The sequence below is a fragment of the Panthera onca genome, chromosome D4, assembly GCF_046562875.1.
Source record: "Panthera onca isolate mPanOnc1 chromosome D4, mPanOnc1 haplotype 2, whole genome shotgun sequence".
Lineage (NCBI taxonomy): Eukaryota > Metazoa > Chordata > Mammalia > Carnivora > Felidae > Panthera > Panthera onca.
Genome location: NC_138351.1, coordinates 76556361 through 76574141, shown reverse-complemented (window position 1 = coordinate 76574141; position 17781 = coordinate 76556361). Strand labels below are relative to the sequence as shown.

General features: G+C 44.7%; 1 protein-coding gene across 1 annotated transcript in view; it reads right to left on the bottom strand.

Annotated features, from left to right (window-relative positions):
- PAPPA (pappalysin 1) overlaps positions 1 to 17781 on the bottom strand; it is a 243825-nt gene that overhangs the window by 187929 nt on the left and 38115 nt on the right. Inside the window, exon 3 of the mRNA XM_060608872.3 lies at positions 1577 to 1722. Coding sequence (XP_060464855.2) covers positions 1577 to 1722 — 146 coding nt within the window. The remainder of the gene's footprint in view (positions 1 to 1576; positions 1723 to 17781) is intronic.

Genomic DNA, 17781 nt, shown 5'->3' with positions numbered 1-17781 from the left:
CTCCCTGTCTATTCCACCCAATCATCATCTAGCTCAGGGTTCCTCTGCCTCAGCATGACTGACATTTTGGACTGGTTAATTCTTTCTGGCTAAATCTATACATTTCGCAGCATCGCTGTCCTCTACCCACTAGATGCCAGTAGCATCCCCCCATTTGTAACAGCCAAAAATATCTGGACATGGCCAGATATCTCCTAGGGGCTAAAATCCCCCCAGACGGGAACCAATACATATTTATCTTTGTCTCTATCTCTCTTTATGCAACAGCACACTTCCATACATGCATGCACGTGCATGAGTGCGCGCGCGCGCGCACACACACACACACACACACACACACACACACACACAGGATAGGTTTCATTCCCTTAAAAGTAAGTGGGGAATAAGAGCAGTCTAGAGGGAACTAAGTGTAAAGTTTGAAGTCTTCATCATGTGAAGCTGCACACTCCCTCATTTTTAAGATTCTGCAGATTGAAAGCGGAGACTAGACTCTGGGCGTATTACTGGGACAGTAGTCAGGGCCTCGGAGAACACCCAGCATGGTCACTCTGCTGAGCCCTAACCTTCCCAGATGAAGACGCTCGCTGAGGGAGGCATCATTATCCAGGGCTGCAAAGAATGGGATCATTGAATCAAGGGGAAAGTGGCTGAGTAAACTCAATGGAATATTATGTGGTCATGAAAAAATGTCTCCTTTAGAGAGACGGAAATTACCTGGAAGGATGCTTTTGTCTTGTGATGTTAAGTGAAAAAAGGATGGAGCAGAAGTGATTAGGAAGAATGCTACCATGTGGAAACATGTAGGGAGCATAACATTAAGTAAAAAAAAAAAAGGGAGAGAGAGAGAGAGAGAGAGAACATAAAATTCTATCTATGCTGTGATTTCAAAGATGTGTAAGTTAAAAAAATGCATGTGTACATATAGACATGTACTAGAAGGGAGCATGAAAAAAATCAAAATTAAAGAACTACAATGTTTGCTTATAGGGCCTGATTCAGAAACCAGGGTCTTTTCTGACTTTCGGTAATTGGTCTGTGTTCACACACAGCACACTTTGAGTGTAAGAAGAGTTCCTGGTAGTGTTAGTGGAACACAGAGGAATAACTCACTTTCTTTGGTCTCTTTGGTATCTCTCAAGCCAACTCATGACTTAGTTGTGTCAGCACAAAGCGATTACCAGGCTGAGAGGATATTTGTATGCACTAAGAGGCAAGGGGTGTGTAAAGAAAGCAATCCAAGGACAGAGTTGGAAACTTGAATTCCAAATGTGGCTCTGCCACAGACTTGCGTGTTACCTCGGATAAGCCCTATTCCTTCTGTGGATCTAAGTTTCCCCATTGGTAAAACAGGGCTAATAGTACCATGTTATTTTCTTCAGAGCAATGCTCGGCAGTTGAAATGAGATAAGAAATGCTAGAGAGTTCGGTATACTAGAAAGCAATTAATAGATTGCTCGTCATCACTACCACCACCACCATCATCCAAGTCATGCTCATCATCATCATTATCATTGCCACTAAATTTATTCCTGTGCTAATCCAATTTCCTCCTGAAGAAGTTTCTAATTCTCACCTAAGTGCATTAGGGCCTCCTTGTCCCATGGCCAAGTTGCTACTCCTGCCAATTCCTCCTCCGAGGAGTTTGCAAAGAAGATATTAAGGTGTGTTGATCCATCCAGTCTAAGAATGTTCTTCAGTTCATTAACATCCAAGTATGCTCTGTAATAGAAAAAGAACCTTAGCTGTCATCACCATCCAAAAAAGGTACTCTTCAAATAACAGCTATTCCCCAAGTAATTAAGAGCTACTATGTGCCAGGCACTTCGTTAAACACTTTATAAACATTACCTCCGTGACTTCCCCCCAATGGTGTTATAAGGTAAGTGAGATGATCCCATTTTACAGCTGAGAAAATTAAGTCCTTGTGAGTTTAAGAGATTTGAGAAGTTTGCTCAGCTTATAAATAGCAGAGTTCAGTTTAGAAACAAGATTTACCTAAAATCTCTATCTTTGCTCTTCAGGGCTCTGCTATCTTGACTGGTGACAGGGCCACATAAATGTGGATGTAAATCAAAGACACAGACCACGGAAAAGGCAACATGTATTCTAGTCTTGGCTTCTTTTCTATTTCACTCATTCACTATGAACGTCAAACCATTTATTTGGCAAACACGGACTATACTAGGAGGCCTGCTCTTATCTGCACACCAACCTTGCAAAGAGGTGTTATTGCTTCCTTTTCAAGATAAGGAACACATGGTCCAAATGTGATTACATAGGTTGCCCAAAGTTACAGAAATGGGTTTCAAGGCCAATTCTGTCTACCCAGGAAACTTATGCTCTTGTCACCGGGCATCATGCTGCCCGCCCCCCCACCAGATGATTCTACATTCTGTATGCCTTTATTTGTTAGTCTGTAAAATGGACTTAGGGATATTGCATTTGGAATGGCTGCCGTTGTAGACTGGCATATCAGGAAAGTGAACTAACTCCCCATTATCATCATTAGCTCTTCAATACATACAATGAACACATGTTGGCGAGTAGAAGAGGTGGTCTTTGAAAAGAGGCTGGCATATTCTAGGTGCTCAATAAATAAGAACTCCTCCTTCATAGAGTCTGGCTCTCCTATCACCACAGAGACACTAATGCTTTCCATCAGTCACAGGCACATTACTCAATGGATCATTTTCTAAATCAACAGAGGCATCTTGCTGCTTTCTCCTGAGTCTTTCAGCCCCCATTTTATGTCTGCTGTCATGTATCCTTATGAGCAGCTGATAATCATTTCTTGAGTAAGGCTGGAAATGAACCAATGAATCACTGAATAAAAATATACATAAACAAGCAGGCAGCTTGATGTAGGAGGTGAGATAAAGTCTATGAATAATGATATTTAGTGTTTGATGGGCTCTTCTATGTGGTCAGACTTTACATGGATTATCTCCTTTCATCTTCTTAATAAGACTGAGGTAGGTAGGATCATTATGCCCATATTCCACAGGAGGGAAAAGAGACATAAAGAACTTTCAGAGCTTGCTAAGGTTGCAGAGCGAGTTGAAAGTGTTTACCTTTTTCATAATGCTATCTGTCCGTGACAGGTTGGCCCAAATCCTGGCTGGTAGAATACTTTTATGACAGTTCCCTCTCTTTTCCCCTCCTGGAGTCATAGAAGAGCCTCCTGTATGTGCAAGAGTAAGCCCAAGATCCCCAGCACAGCCTCCAAGATACTGCCTCCTTCTATAGCCTCACCTCTCTATCTGCTCCCTCTTTCGAATTTCCCAGTGTGGGTTGGGGGTGCCCACCATGACGCATCATCCATGATGCCTTCACTTGAGTTGTTTGTTCTTTCTGTCAGGGACTCGGTTCCCCATCTCGTCCCCTGATAAACACATCCAAAGCCCATTCTGGTGCCCCTCCTCAAGGAAGTCTTCTTTGATTCCCATCACACCTCCTCCTTTGCCATCTCTGCACTCATCCACCTCCTATAAGTACACACATTCACACTATTCCAAATCATCACTCCACCTGTCTATATCCACCACCATCTGTGGCTCCCTGGGGTGGGGAACATGCCTTATCCATTTTTGTTTACCCCGTTCTCAGCATGGGGCTTGCCACGGGTCAGCACTCAGTTGATGTTGATGGGGTTCAATTTACACTGGGAAAGAAAAAAGCTAAAATACTTAGGCCCCAGTTTCCTTCCTAGAAGGCCTATTTCTTTGCTAATACACTGGATTAGCAGCAGCTATCTTAATGCTTCACAGAGCATTCCTATGGGTCACAAACCCGTTCCTCTACTCCAATGAGAATAGACATATCTGAGACCTAGAGAGCCCTCTGGTCCCCCACATCACCAAGAGCCCAGTGATCATGTGACCATAATTTTTTCTGGCTTTTCAAAATAAGGTGAACATAAGTTGGTGATACAGACAGGAACAGGAGAGGTCATAGGTATGTCTGGGTTGAACTGACCAGTCTCCAGGATAGCCATATGCTCAGATATTGACCTGAAATATTGCTGCCATGCCTTCTCTCCCTGAAAATCCTACCTTCACCTTCTTAGACTGGAAGCCTTCTAAGGAGTTTCAGTCAGTCTATTCTGTGACCAGAGAAAGAAAGAGGAAAGAGAAAACCAACATTTATTAAGCACTTGCTGTCCACCAGCCCCTGTGCTAGACAACACCTTCTATTCCGTGTCTGCAGTATTCAAAGCCATGCAGCCCAGTGGGTACGAGGACTTGTTCTCAAGCCAGAGTCCTGGGTTTGAATCCAGGTCTTCCACTGATGGATCTGATGTTTGGATCACGCTGGGCAATTTACTTCATTATTTTTTGCCCCAGTTTCTGTATACACAAAACAATCTACCTTCGTTGAGTTGCTCAGAGGATTTGGGGCGGTAATAAAGGAAAAGCGTAAAAGACAGAACAATACCTGGTGTGTAGGAAACCTCAATAAATGTTTAGCTATTTCTATTATTTACCCCCATCTTAGAGATGAAGGGACAGGGGTTCAGAGATCACATAAACAGTGACGAAGCCAAGCACAAATCTCAAAGTGTCTAATTCTTCCCACGAGCTCACCCTCATTTCCAGGCTCACTCGGGGCCACGGTGAAAAGGGAAACAATGTGTGGGCGAGTGAAAACAAAAGAGAAGCCGAGATTTTCTTGGATCAGCCCATTCCACATTATTTATTATTTTCTAATTGATTTGTCCATTTCCATCAAGCATTCTCTCAGGCAGAGGACACAGATGTTATTAGACAAAGTCACCTCTTTGCCCTGCTGCTCTGGGCTGGGAAGGCTTCAAGAGGGGAAGAGATGGGGTAAGGTGGGGCAGGGGAGACATTTTAATTGGTTGTTTATTCAGTTGTAATTACAGAAGCCTATCTTTTCTGGGGGTGGTATTAGTCCTGGCCCAAGGCAGAGATGTGGGATGTTGGAGCCTCTCCCTTGCTTGTACATGAGGTGTGTTTTTTTTTTTTCACACTTTGAGAAGCCTCCATTTCCCCCAAGAGGAAGACTCTATGGCAGCCATCCAGGGCCTTGGCTCCCCGGCCCCAGCCTCTCTCCTCTCCATCTCTTTTGGGGGGATCCACCCAAAGGAAAACAGCTCTGTGGCTAAGAGCCTTCCTCCTGCTGGCTGAGGTATTCCCACAAATGCAGAGCCAAGCTGGATCATCAAGGGAAAATCTCAGGGGATAGGAGTCCATGTGGGTATTTCCTTCTCTTCCCCTACCTCTTTAAGAGAATGTCTAATCCCTCTTGTCAGGGAATGGAGGGAAAAGCAGAGCAGGTCAAATGGAGAGGGGCCATTAGAGTCTGGGGAGTTGGGTGAAGAGGGGAAGGAAAAGGACTTGTGCAGGGCCACTTGGCTTTCTGTTTTGCAACTGTGGAACGCTTGGCCCTATGTCTACCTTGCAAATTGGTCAAATGCATTAAAAAAAATCATTGCCCATGATCCATAAAAAATCCATATAAATCCAAATCTTGGTGTGTTTATTAATTTACATGCCAGTACTACTCAGGGTTAGATGGACAGACCTACGGCCATGGGCAAGTTGCTTCACCTCTCTGCATGTCACTGAGCATACCAACAGGTTTAAATGGGACAGCTCAGCACAGCCTGGGCAAACACCCCCCCTCTAGGTCCTGGTCTCCTATTTTCTCCTCCTGGCAACAACAACAACAACAACAAAACCCTAAACTGACAGTCTGCCTCTGGATGGTTCCCTGAGTCTCAGCTTCCAGAGTCTCATCCCCACCATCCAACCTTCTTCTTCTTTCAGCAACCTCAACTTCAAGTTCTCAGAGTCTCCCCACTCCTAGAACTGCTGAGTTTCCCCAGCTATGCCCACTCCTATGCGTGTCCATTCGTTTTCCTCCTCTACCTCGAAACCTTTCTTCCTTAATCTCTGACATTTAAAATCTTCCTGCAAGGTCCAGCGTACATCCACTCCTGGTCACCATCACCTGTAAAATGGGATGATGACAGCCACCTCTCGGGCTGGGGTGGTGGGTCTAGAGGTCACACAGAGAAAGTGCCTCACTCAGTGCCTGACATGTAGCTGGCACTCGTTGATTAGCATAGTCTATGTTCATTACATTATTGTTATTACCATGTTAATTATGAGCAGCACCAAAATGATCACCTCTAGCTACAAAATGACTTCTCCCTCCTGACAGCCTCCCCCTTCTGGTTCTAGTACTTGTCCCCCTGCTTTATGTTACCATCTCTGTGAGCACCTGTCTTCTCCATCAGACTATGAGATTCAAGCAGGTGGGGGCCAAGTCTTTATAATTCTCTGTGCTCCCTAAAACTTGAATGAGTGAATGAGCAAGCAAGTGAGCAAGAGAGAGAGACAGACAATCATGGATTAGCAGTGATTGAGCACCACTCTCTTAACTGCAGAATTTCAACACAAGACGAGGAAGTCCAGGCTCAGGGAAGTGAAGTGATTGGCCCGAGGTATTGAAGAAGGGACACAGAAGGCCCTGACAATAAACTTCTGTTCACTAGCCTATGAGTAGCAGCACATGTTCACAAATTAGTAGCATCACTTCTTCATTCAGGTGGACACAGTTCCCTGTGAGGGTGTGTGGCTTAGAGAGTCAAGCGTGGGAGGGGCTGCAGCCCTGGGCTCCCCCTCAGCTGAGCACCCCTAGACACAACCTGTATTGCTTGAGTTTCTGGCCTCTCTCACTACACTCTGCTACCTGGTCTGCAGCTCAGAATCCCTATCTTGGGCGAGGTTATGAATTCGATCGGTGTTTTCCAAATCACAGCCGAAAGAGGGCTAAATCTGCAAGAAGCGGATGCATATTTAAAGGAAGTTTTCTGATTCAAATGAGTTTAGGACATGCTGTGTTAAACAATGTCCAACACGTATGTTTTTTTAGTGGCAAGAATTATCAGAGCCTTTAATACACAAAATGGGAGCAGAGCAGATAGTGTATGAGTGTTCCGGAACATGTGTGACCATAATCCTTTCTCCCCACCCTAACCTCTACCTCAGCCAACAATCAAATTAGCATCACAACCAACAGAGTTTGGTACGTGTTGGGCTCAATTGGAAAGCCCTTCCTAACTCAGACCCTCACCCCAAGCTGCCTCTCTAGAGAGGTGACTTCGTGTCTCTTTGCTTCCTGCACAGCCCATACCCCTGGATCCTGCTCTAGAGGTTGTGGGTCCCCTGGAATGTCAGTTTCAGGGGGGGCCCAGCTCAGAGTGCCAAGGCACCCAGACTTTACCCCTCTGCCAGAACTGCATTTCAAAGCCATGAGAGCAATTCTGGAGGGAGATCAAAGCTCTCTCAACTCAACCGTCATTAGAATATTTTCTTTATGCATCTCACTCGCTGGTGAGTGCCAATAACATATTTCCTAAATGCACTGGCCTGAGATGGTACAACTCTGTAATAATCTCAATGAGAGGGTTGTCAGGGCCTGTTTTACTGAAAGGGAAGCAAAAGGGAAGTATATTCAAAATGCAGAACAACAACAACAGATCCCTTCAGTGAAATTATGGAAAGCTTGGGTTTTTCCAGCTCTAGAAACAGAATACACTGGCTCTCCCGTTCTAAAGATGGCTGGTCAGAGGTACCTCTCACAGTGAGCCCAGATCGAGACTGACCAGGGTTTGTTTCTATTCCCACTTAAAGCCAACTGACTTCCCCACTGTTGAAGTGCTAGGTGAGGAGATTTTTGAGAAGTGTCCTGCCCCCATTCTGTTCCCTGGGCTCCTGATAGGTGTAGCCAGGTCATGGGAGTGGTACTGGCCAACTGCTGATGCCCTCAGCTTCGGGAGGATTTGTCTGAGATGCACCTGGCTGTGAGTATGCCCCCTGTAAGCTAGAGGCTGGTGACAGTTTTTTTCAGGTTGAAGGAAAAGGCAGGAGAGTACCATAGAAACAAGCACATCTCTTTTTAAAGGAATTTTTAAATATGAAAACATAACATTAAATGGAGTGCCTCAGAACCTTACTCTACTTATAGTTTATAGGAAGGACTGTCTTATGTAGTGAGAATCACTGCTACTTACTTTCATAATTAAATATTCTTAAATACAGTTCTAGACAGAACTGTTCTGGACTGAGGTCTATTTTTCATTCAACGATGTGAAAATGGGGTACAAGTACACCAAAGTTCATGCTACACATTGTTGCATTCACGATTTTCTTCTGGCATTACCACACCAAGAAATACTTCATTGTTGTAATCACTGGCTTTACAACTTTTGGGGGGGAAAAAGCCTCATCTTGAGAGAGAGAGAGAGAGAGAGAGACATTCTAGGGTTCACATCTTACCTCTTCTGCCAAGAAGTGTCCCTGTGACCTTAATGAAGTGACTTGATCTCTCTGAACCTCAATTTCCTCACCTGTAAAATGGGGATTATAAAATTCAAGCTAGACAGGAGTATAAAAATTCAAGGAGGTAACACATGAGAAAGTGCCTAGAACTATGTCTACCTCATGAGAGGTGCCCAAGAGACACGACTCTCTTTTTAGCTTGCTCATGCAGCTGTAGGAAACTGGCCTTAGCTCTGAATGTTCACAGTATTTTTCTCATCAGAGAACCTGCTCTCATCACTGGACCAGGGTGTTTGTCTCCTCCACAGGTGGTTGACCTGTTTCTACAACTCACAGAGCAAGTCCTATAGCATTGCCTATTTGCAAATGCTGATTGTAGCCTGTCATTCCCAAGGAGGATCTCAAGTCCCTGAACCACTACTCCAATTTCAGAACACACTAGACCATTTGAAAATGATTATCAAATATAAAGATCAAAGCCACTCAAGACAAGTCATTAAAGCAAGATAAACCTCAGAATGTTTATTGCATCCATAGCCTTGTTGCAATTAACAAGCGTTCTCCAAGCTGTGGCCAGTTCTGAAACCTGGATTCTATGTTTTGATCCCAAGGGTCCTAACGATCTGGACTTTATTCTCTTGCTTAGTTTTATTGTCAGAAATGTCTAAATCTGCCTCTCTTGTCTGTAAGAGGAGGCACAGGGTAAAAAAAAAAAAGTGCTTGGAGAGTTTATTAAATTCTCGGAATCCTGAATGATTGGTTTGCAAAATAATAGCTCTTGTAAAGAAGCCTGACACACAATCTAAGAAAAATGTAACAGCACCAATCAAAGAGCAATTGAAAAATCGATCATTCTTTCATAACCTCCTCCCCTTCCCTCCCTGCCTGCCTTCATTTTCCTTTTTTCCCTCCTCTCTGCAAATCATTCATTCCTTCTGTCCCTCTTTTGTTCACTAATACTTACAGAGATTCTATTATAACCATGCCTTAAGCTAGAAACTCGGCATACAAATATGAAAGAGAAACATTTTTCACTATGAAAGAGTTAGCAGTTTTATGAAGGAAGTGAGACAAATAATCAGATGATCACAACATAATGTGATGATACTAATACGACCTACCATTTGGGGGAGTTTACTACTCACTGGCACTGTTGAAGCATTTTTCAAAATTATCTCTTTGAAGCCTTACAATAAAACCCAATGTGCTATACAAGTATGAGTATCCCTAGTTTATAGGGGGAAGAAACCAAGACTCGGTGAGGTGATGCCGTTTTTCCAAGGTCTCTCCACCTGGTCACAGGTGTGGGAGGTGAGCTCTGACTGGTCATGTGTTGGATACTGCAGACCACATCCCTCATCATTAGTGTCTTACCTTCTCTTATGATATGTGTTAGCATAGAGAGGGTACTGAACAGGAGAGAAGCAAAGAGCAATGACAATTTCCAAGCTGAAGGTGGATAAGACATCACGGGGTTTATGTTTATATATATACATATATAACATATATATGTGTATATATATATATATATATATATTTGAGACAGAGAGAGCATGACCAGGAGAGGGGTAGAGAGAGAGGGAGAGAGAATCCCAAGCAGGCTCCATGACACCAGTGCAGAGCCCAAAGAGGGGCTTGATCTCAAGAACCATGAGATGATGACCTGAGCCAAAATCAAGTGTCCGTCGCTCGACCGACTGAGTGACCCAGGTGTGCCGAAAAATGAATACCTTTCTACCAGGATCTACTCAGCTCCTATTTTTTTTTTTCTCATTAGCCTTTTTATAAAATGGCTTTTAGAGACTGCTGGGGCAGAAGACAAAGAGTCAGGACGCCTGGATCCTGGCAAGCTCAGCTACACTCCCTTGGCTAGCATGATTCATTTTTCAGGACTCAGCCTAGAAGGGACTCTGACCCCTGATGATTCAAGTATCCATCCTCTGAGAACCTCCAGACCTTGGACTCCTCTTTAAAGCATTTATCCAACTAGCTACATACCTACCTGCAGGAAATTCCATGAGGGAAGAATCACACCTATCTTGTGAAATAATCATTGCTATACCTCCAGCACCTAGCACTGTGCCTTGCACATCACAGGCACACACACATGCATGTGCACATGCACGCGTGTGCGCGCGCACACACACACACACACACACACACACACACACATTGTTAAAGGAATAGTTACTTCACTGAGATCTTTTCTTGGGGTTCTAAATTTCTGCTTTGATAGTCCCATATTCTCAGAGTTTACTTATTTTCGGAAAGCCAATAAGCATGAAGAATATACCCTGATAAGTAAGGAGAAATAACAATTGACGTGTGTTCAAAAGTACCACGTCAAACTACTGTTTTCACAACACAAGTGTGCAGTTCTAGGGCCCACAAGCTAGCTCTTCCTGCAACCTCCCTTTTTTCTTGGAGGATCAAAACCACAACTGATAAATAATAGAACTGACCACATTAAGCAGAATACACACAGCTCCCCAGAAGCCCTGTGGTCTGTCTTCCACTTGATGCACAATTAAATAAAGCAAAATCACCTCTTTTTCATAAGTTGGGGCAGGCACCATGTTCTGGATACAGGTGACAGTTCAGTAGACTATGTAGTTTGGCTCTAATGTGGAGTCTCGTAAGCCGTATAACTTATGCGACGACTGACTGAATGATATGATGTTTGGGAAGGCTAGAGCAAGAATTACAATATCATCACCGATACGTGTCAATATGGCAACTTCTAGATTTTAGTTTGAACTGCAGCCCCATACAAATCGTCTAATAGCAAATAGAATCATCTAAAGACACAACTACACAGTCAATACAGTAGATGTAGATCTCTCTGGATGGCTTGAACAAGTCTAGTAGCATCCCCAAATGTGGGTCTCTCAAAGGGTCAGAAGGTCATGTGAAAATCAAAAATTTTAAGTATGTGGAAATAATGAAGACCATGACATTGTATATCAGGCTATCAAAAGTAGAATTAAATTCAAATGGATTTTTGGAAAGAGGATGCCACATTCAGGGCCTAAGGGAAAATAAAATGGCAGACATGCGGACTGCCCAAGGTAGGGTGCCACCATCAGGCTGTCACAGGGACCTGGATAATGGGAGTCACGTTCTTTTAACTTGTCAGAGAGGAAAACTTCCTTCATTGCTATGCTGAACACGTTGGACTCAATTGGTCAGAGGGACCAGTAAATACTTTGAAGGCAGGGACTGTCCCCAGTGTCAACACATGGCCTTGCTCATACCTTCCTGATACCAGGCTCCTGAATTATAGTACAGCTCCAGTCCCCACAGGCCTCGAAACTGGATTACAACGTCTGATTTGAAAATGTATGAAAGGAAAAGATCTTAGAAAAATCCTACCCAAATCCTCCCATTTTACAGAAGAAAAATGTAAAATAAAAGAAGTGACTTACTCTATGCTGGCAAAGAAGTTACTGGAAATATCTAGTCACTTCCTTCCTCCTGTTTTGCCAACCCACAGGTCAAACTGTGTTTTTCTACCATGAATCCTTGTGGGAAAGACCTCTCTCTCTCTCTCATGTCTCTCTTCCACACTCTGTAAGATCCTGAGATAGTCCATACTTGTGTGGCATCCTAGACACTCACTGTTGTCCTCCGTGGCCACAAAAATAGTTTGGGAGTCAGGATTCAGGCTCAAGGCTAAGAGGTATGCTGTCTGTCTGAACTCAAAAAGGGCTAGAATCATATACACCAGACACCTGAAATGGAGACAATATTCTCCTTACCCTCTGCCCTTCACCACCAGATCACCAAAACAACTTAGCACATGGAAAAGAGAAAGAAAGAAAGAAAGAAAGAAAGAAAGAAAGAAAGAAAGAAAGAAAGGCAGGCACAGAGGAAAGGAGACAAGAAAACATGCCTCTTAAAACAAAACAAAACAAAACAAAACAAAACAAAACAAAACAGGAAAACGGGAGCCTGTTGGACTTGGGTAAACAAACTGTGAGCAAAAGGCACGGCTGTACACACACTAGTTTTGTGTTTCCAGAAAGCAAGAGTGGGGGTGTGGAAGTCCTCTTTCGGGAAGGTGGAAAATCGGCCAGCTGTGAGCTTGCAGGTACAAGCCGAGCTGTGGTCAATTAAGGAAATGTGTTTCACTAAAGCAAAATGTCCTGGTGTCTGTCCATTCCACCCTCTCTCACACCCCCACCACTTTGTTTCCCCCCGTGGAAGGACGTCTGGCCAAGCAGAGGCTGTCATGAGTGGTCAGTGTCACCAGTGGATGGACACCCAGGGTGGAAAAACCCCAGCTGCCTCCCACTGGGGCCCTCGAGAGGTTATCAAGCACTGCTGTCTGTCCAGGGAGCTGGAAATGGAAATACACATCTAGAAAAAGGGGTGACACAGAAGCATCTCCAACTTTCACCTGTAAACTTCACAGAGGTCCTGCTGTGGTAAGAGTAGGGGGCCAGCCGACACCTAGTGCTGCCTCTTATGTGGCTCGGTGAGGTCCTGAGCACCTTAGGGGAGCCCTCTTGACTTCCAGCTCCTTCCCTAGCATGTGCGAGAACCACACAGTGAGTCCCATCCTGGAATCCCAGATGTGCCTCTGCTTTACGCTGGAGATGCCTAAACTTACTGTGGTGTGCTGCCTGGGACAAGGAATACATTATCATTTAATATGTGCAGGGTTTTTGGAGTAAAGAAAATCTATTAAATATGGAACCTACAGGAGCCAAAGTAAAAGGGCCTTTGGTAGAAGAGTGGGATTAGTTTGTGTTGGACCCCCACTCCAGCCCAAAGGAAAGACTCAGGATCCAGAGGGGGCTGGGAATTAGGGAGTATGTGTGTAGGAAGGTCAGAAGATTTTCCAGAGACGGAAAATCCCCCAAACAACCACCACTGTTATTTTGAGTGCTCAGTAAGTGGCGGGTGCTGTTGTAAGGGTTGACCCCTATATCATGTCACTGAATCCTCCGAACCACTCAATGCCATAGACTGCGGTACTTTACTTTCATCACCGACTTTACAGAGGAGGTATCTGAGGCTTTGATAAAAGCTAGGGACTTGATCAAGGTCACAGAGACGTTAAGTGGCTTGATTTCAAGTATGCTCAGTCTCCAAAACTCATCTTCTTATTTATTTGCGAGGCTATACTGACCCCACACAGCTACTCACTGGTCCCTGTTTTGAGCCCCTTCTTCTTCTTTTTAAAAATTTTTTTAATGTTTACTTTATTTATTTTGAGAGAGAGATAGAACATGGGGAGGGGAAGAGACAGAGGGAGAGAGAAAGAATTCCAAGCAGGCTCTGCTCTGTCAGCAAAGAGCCTAACATGGGGCTCAAACACACTAACCATGAGATCATGCCCTGAGCCAAAATCAAGAGTCAGATTCTTAACCAACTGAGCCACCCAGGTGCCCCCTGAGTTCCTTCTTAACATCCTGTGGAGGGGTCACAAGCAGTTCTCTTCACTCCATTTGTCCCTCTCTCCTGCTCTCAAAGACCAAATTCACCTGTGCACAGAGTCACAGATGGGACGTGAGTAAAGGCAGACTTTGCTTAGATGAAAAGCATGAAGGGAACTTGGACCAAAGCTGAGAGAATGGGACCATATGTGTCCATGTGGCCTGAATGTGTGTGCATGTTCCTGCATCTACACCCAAGCAGGCATGTGGGCTGGAGATGGTCAAAAACTCTTGGAACTTCAATCAAAGGGGTACATCACCCATTGTAACCAATCCCAACAATGCCTGGGGTCATTCCATGTGGAAACATATCCTCTAACATGGTGAGACATTTGGGTTGTTTCAAAAATAAATTAGTGTGCAAGCTCAAGAAGTTTGGTATGTTACATGGTCTTTATTTAAAAATACCAATTCTGTGGCCAGTCCTCAAAAAAAAAAAAATTAGTATTTTAAGAATGAAAGTAATCTGTGTAAATGCCCTCAATGTGTGTCCGGCAGTTTCATCCAGGCCTTTTTTTATGAGCCTGTGGAAAGTCAGTCTCCATCAAACAATGCGAAGAGGAGTCTGTGTGTGCACATGAGAAGGGAGGGAATTTTTTGCACCTACTGTGTGCCACACAATCTACCAGGCATTTCATATAGATGACTCCATGTAAGTTTCTTGACGCACTGTTGGAGTGCTATTCTCACCCAATTTTCACAGATGAGAAACCAGCAACTCTTATTGAGAAACGAGCCAAGGTCAGACAGTTAATGAAGAGTGGAACCAGGATACAAACCCTGGTCAGTCTCCAACACATATCACTTTTCCACCATACCAGGCCTGACTCCTGTTATTGCTTTAATGAATATTAGTCACATTAAATAAACGCTGATATTCTGATTATAAAATTCCAAGCAATTTCTCTTACACGATTACTGGAAAAGAATGAACAAAGTTACTGAACAAATAACAAAGCCCTCTTTCATCTGCGTGCTGGTTAACTCTTCCCAGAACTCTTGCTTGGATATTATTTTATGTGACCCTCAAGGCAATCACATGATCCAGGCGGTCAGATATTATTATCATTCCCTTTCCATAGATGTGGAAACAGAGGCTCAAGGAGATTATGAGACTTGCCCAAGATTGCATAGCTAAGACACTGCTGGGCCAGGGCTAGAATCTATTTCCCCGGAACGCTATTTTCATTCTACATTAGTCTGATTCTTAGAGCTCTAGGGCCAGAAGAACAAATCATGACATTGAACTGCATGAAATTCCAAGTAGAGTCACCTCTTCCTTAAACCTTCCCATCACCTTCCCACCTCAATCTCTTTGTTCTTTTCTGTCATTACAAAGTCTGTTAATTCTGAAGGTCTGTTTGTAGACCTCCTCTACCAGAAAGCCTTTTCTAACTTCTCCAAACCACAGGGATCCTGCCTTTTCTCAGAGTTCATGCAAGCCTTATCGTCTGTGTGGTTCGCTGGTAAGTTAATCATCCACCTTCTTGCCATCTCTTGAATGACTGTAACAAAATGTCATAAAACCACAGAATATAAGCACCTTCAGGACACAGATTACACATTGGATCTCTAGGGCATTACTGCAGTGCCCTCGATATTAAAGTATCTTAGCAAAATACGGATGACGGGTATGAACATGACCATGCTAAAGAGAACTTTTCCAAGTTTTGAATCCCCAGCTTCTAAGATACCATGGTAATGTAGGAGGGTGGAAATGCCCTGGGATAAAGAGATGAGACCCTGGATCTTGCTCTCAGGTTGGCCTCACTTTCACTGGGAGGCCTGGGTCAGTGCTGGCCCCACTTGGGAGCTTGGCCTCCTCATCTATAGCAAGAGAGGGCTGAACCTTGCCAGTGCTCCTTTTAGCTCAGAGAATCTCTGATTTCATGCAACTTTTCCAGATTTGGGGAGAACCTGGGAGAAGGAAGTGTATGTTCCATGAGATCATCCCAGAAAAGAGGTAAGAGACCCCAACATATGAGGGCAAATCATTTAATGGTCTCTGACAAGGGGTGGGGGAAGACAGTGAGAACTACAGTGCCAGCAGAGGGGTTGAAGAGCCTGCCTCAAGGCTTACTACAGTCCATTCCAAAGATTTCTAGCAATGTCAGCTCATATCCAAAAAAAATAACATGGCCCCAGGGGAATGCCCTTGTTCCATTAAAAATAACAATAAGGGGGAGGCAACGAAAATGTTTCCCTATGAGCCAACAGTGTGCAAGGGAAGTCTTTTTCTATTTGTCCTATTGCATATGAATCGATATTCACAGACAAAGGTCAAGTTCACCTAACTGTGCTATATAGCTTGCAGCTTACAGGGTCCAAATAGAAACTCAGCAGGCTTGTGGCAATATACTCTCCCGGTGGGGTGCATGCAGCCCAAAGTGTCAATTGCCCCTGGCGTTCCTGACACTAGGGGTTTCCCTTAGTATCCAGGTTTTCCAGTTTAGCTATAAGAAGGCATGTGAAGTGCATTCTAACTTGTTAGGAGACATCTCTAATGGCTGCAGATGAAGTTCTGCCTCCCTGGCTCGTCTCCACTACTGTAGAGAATGGCCAAGTTCAATGGAATGTCTTTTTCTAAATGGTTGGTCTAATAGAAAAATTTTTACTGCTCACACAGACTGCTCCTCCTGGCTGACACTGGGGATCCTTCGTTCACACCCATGATTACAATGGCATGCTTTCTTGTCTGTCTTTTCCACTAGATGGTGAGGTCCAAAGGCAGGGACTGGGCTGGCACAGAGGGAGCATTCAACAAATATTTACTGGGAGAGGAAAAGAAGAAAAAAAATGAGGGAGGGAAGGAAGGGAAGGGAAGGGAAGGGAAGGGAAGGGAAGGGAAGGGAAGGGGGAGAGGGGTAGAGAGGAGAGGGAAAGGGTAGGGAGGGGAGGAGAGAGGAGTGGGGGGGAGGGGAGGGGAGGGGAGGGGATGAAGAAAGGGAGAGAGGCAGGAAGGAAGGATTTAGCCTGATATTAGAGTTTGTCATGAGATAAAGCAGATCCTATTCTGCTTATGGTCTGGGTCCCAGTTATACCGACGACTCCTTATTCTCCAAGCCCTTCCTCCCATCCTGTCCTCTTGCTTGTCTTGTCCCCTCTGCATGGGCTTTCTCTGTGTTCTGGGAATGCTGTTTGCTCATCCACATCCACTGCCCATCCCTCTCCTCCCTGCTCTGTGCCCTTGGAGGTTGGCTTCTTTGGGGTGCCTCTATGGGTCCCTTTGCTCTGTGACTTCTAGTTTCAGTCCCTAGTGGGAAGCACTAGCAGAAGACTAGAAGGCAGAAGAGAATGTCAATGGAGAAGTTACTCTCCTGGCTCCCTCCTGGCCTGGGGGCCACAGTAGGCTGGCTACCCCTCTTCATGGAGAGTCACTGCGGCTGCCCAGGAGTCTTCCACACACATCCCCTCTCTTATGTTCCAAAACTACTCTCTCTTCTTGCCCCTCCAGGCCAAGGATAGAAATGGCTCCCTGCTCTGTTGCTGACCCTGGCCTTGGAGATTGTCCTAAACCCTGCCTACCCTGTTATAAATAGCCTCTCCTTCAAATTACCCCCTCCTTCAACTCTCCTTAATTGTTCCGTCTGAATGTGTCACCTGTTTCCTGCCAGGACCTGACCTATGCAGGCTGCATCTCTACCTCTGAACGTGCTGCCCGGCCCCAGATGCCCCCCAAATCATGCCTCCACCAGCCACCCCGCCTTGCTTCCCTAGTCAGAGCAGATCTCTGCCTCGCAGTACTCCTGTCCCACTGTGTGTTGTTGTCATGGATCAGAATTTCTTATGTTTGAATGTGACCCCCCAGCAAAGTGGAAGCCCCTCAATGGGGAGGAACGTGCCCCACTCACTGAAGCATCCCCAGTGAACAGCAGAGAGCCTGACAGAGGTGCACATAGCCGATAAATGTCTCCAACCACGTGGTTCCATAACACGATTTGGAGAAAGATATCAGCAAAAAGTCAGGCTGTGCCATACTCCACCTCAAGACCAACAAGGTTACTTTCTATAGCACTGCCATGATCCTC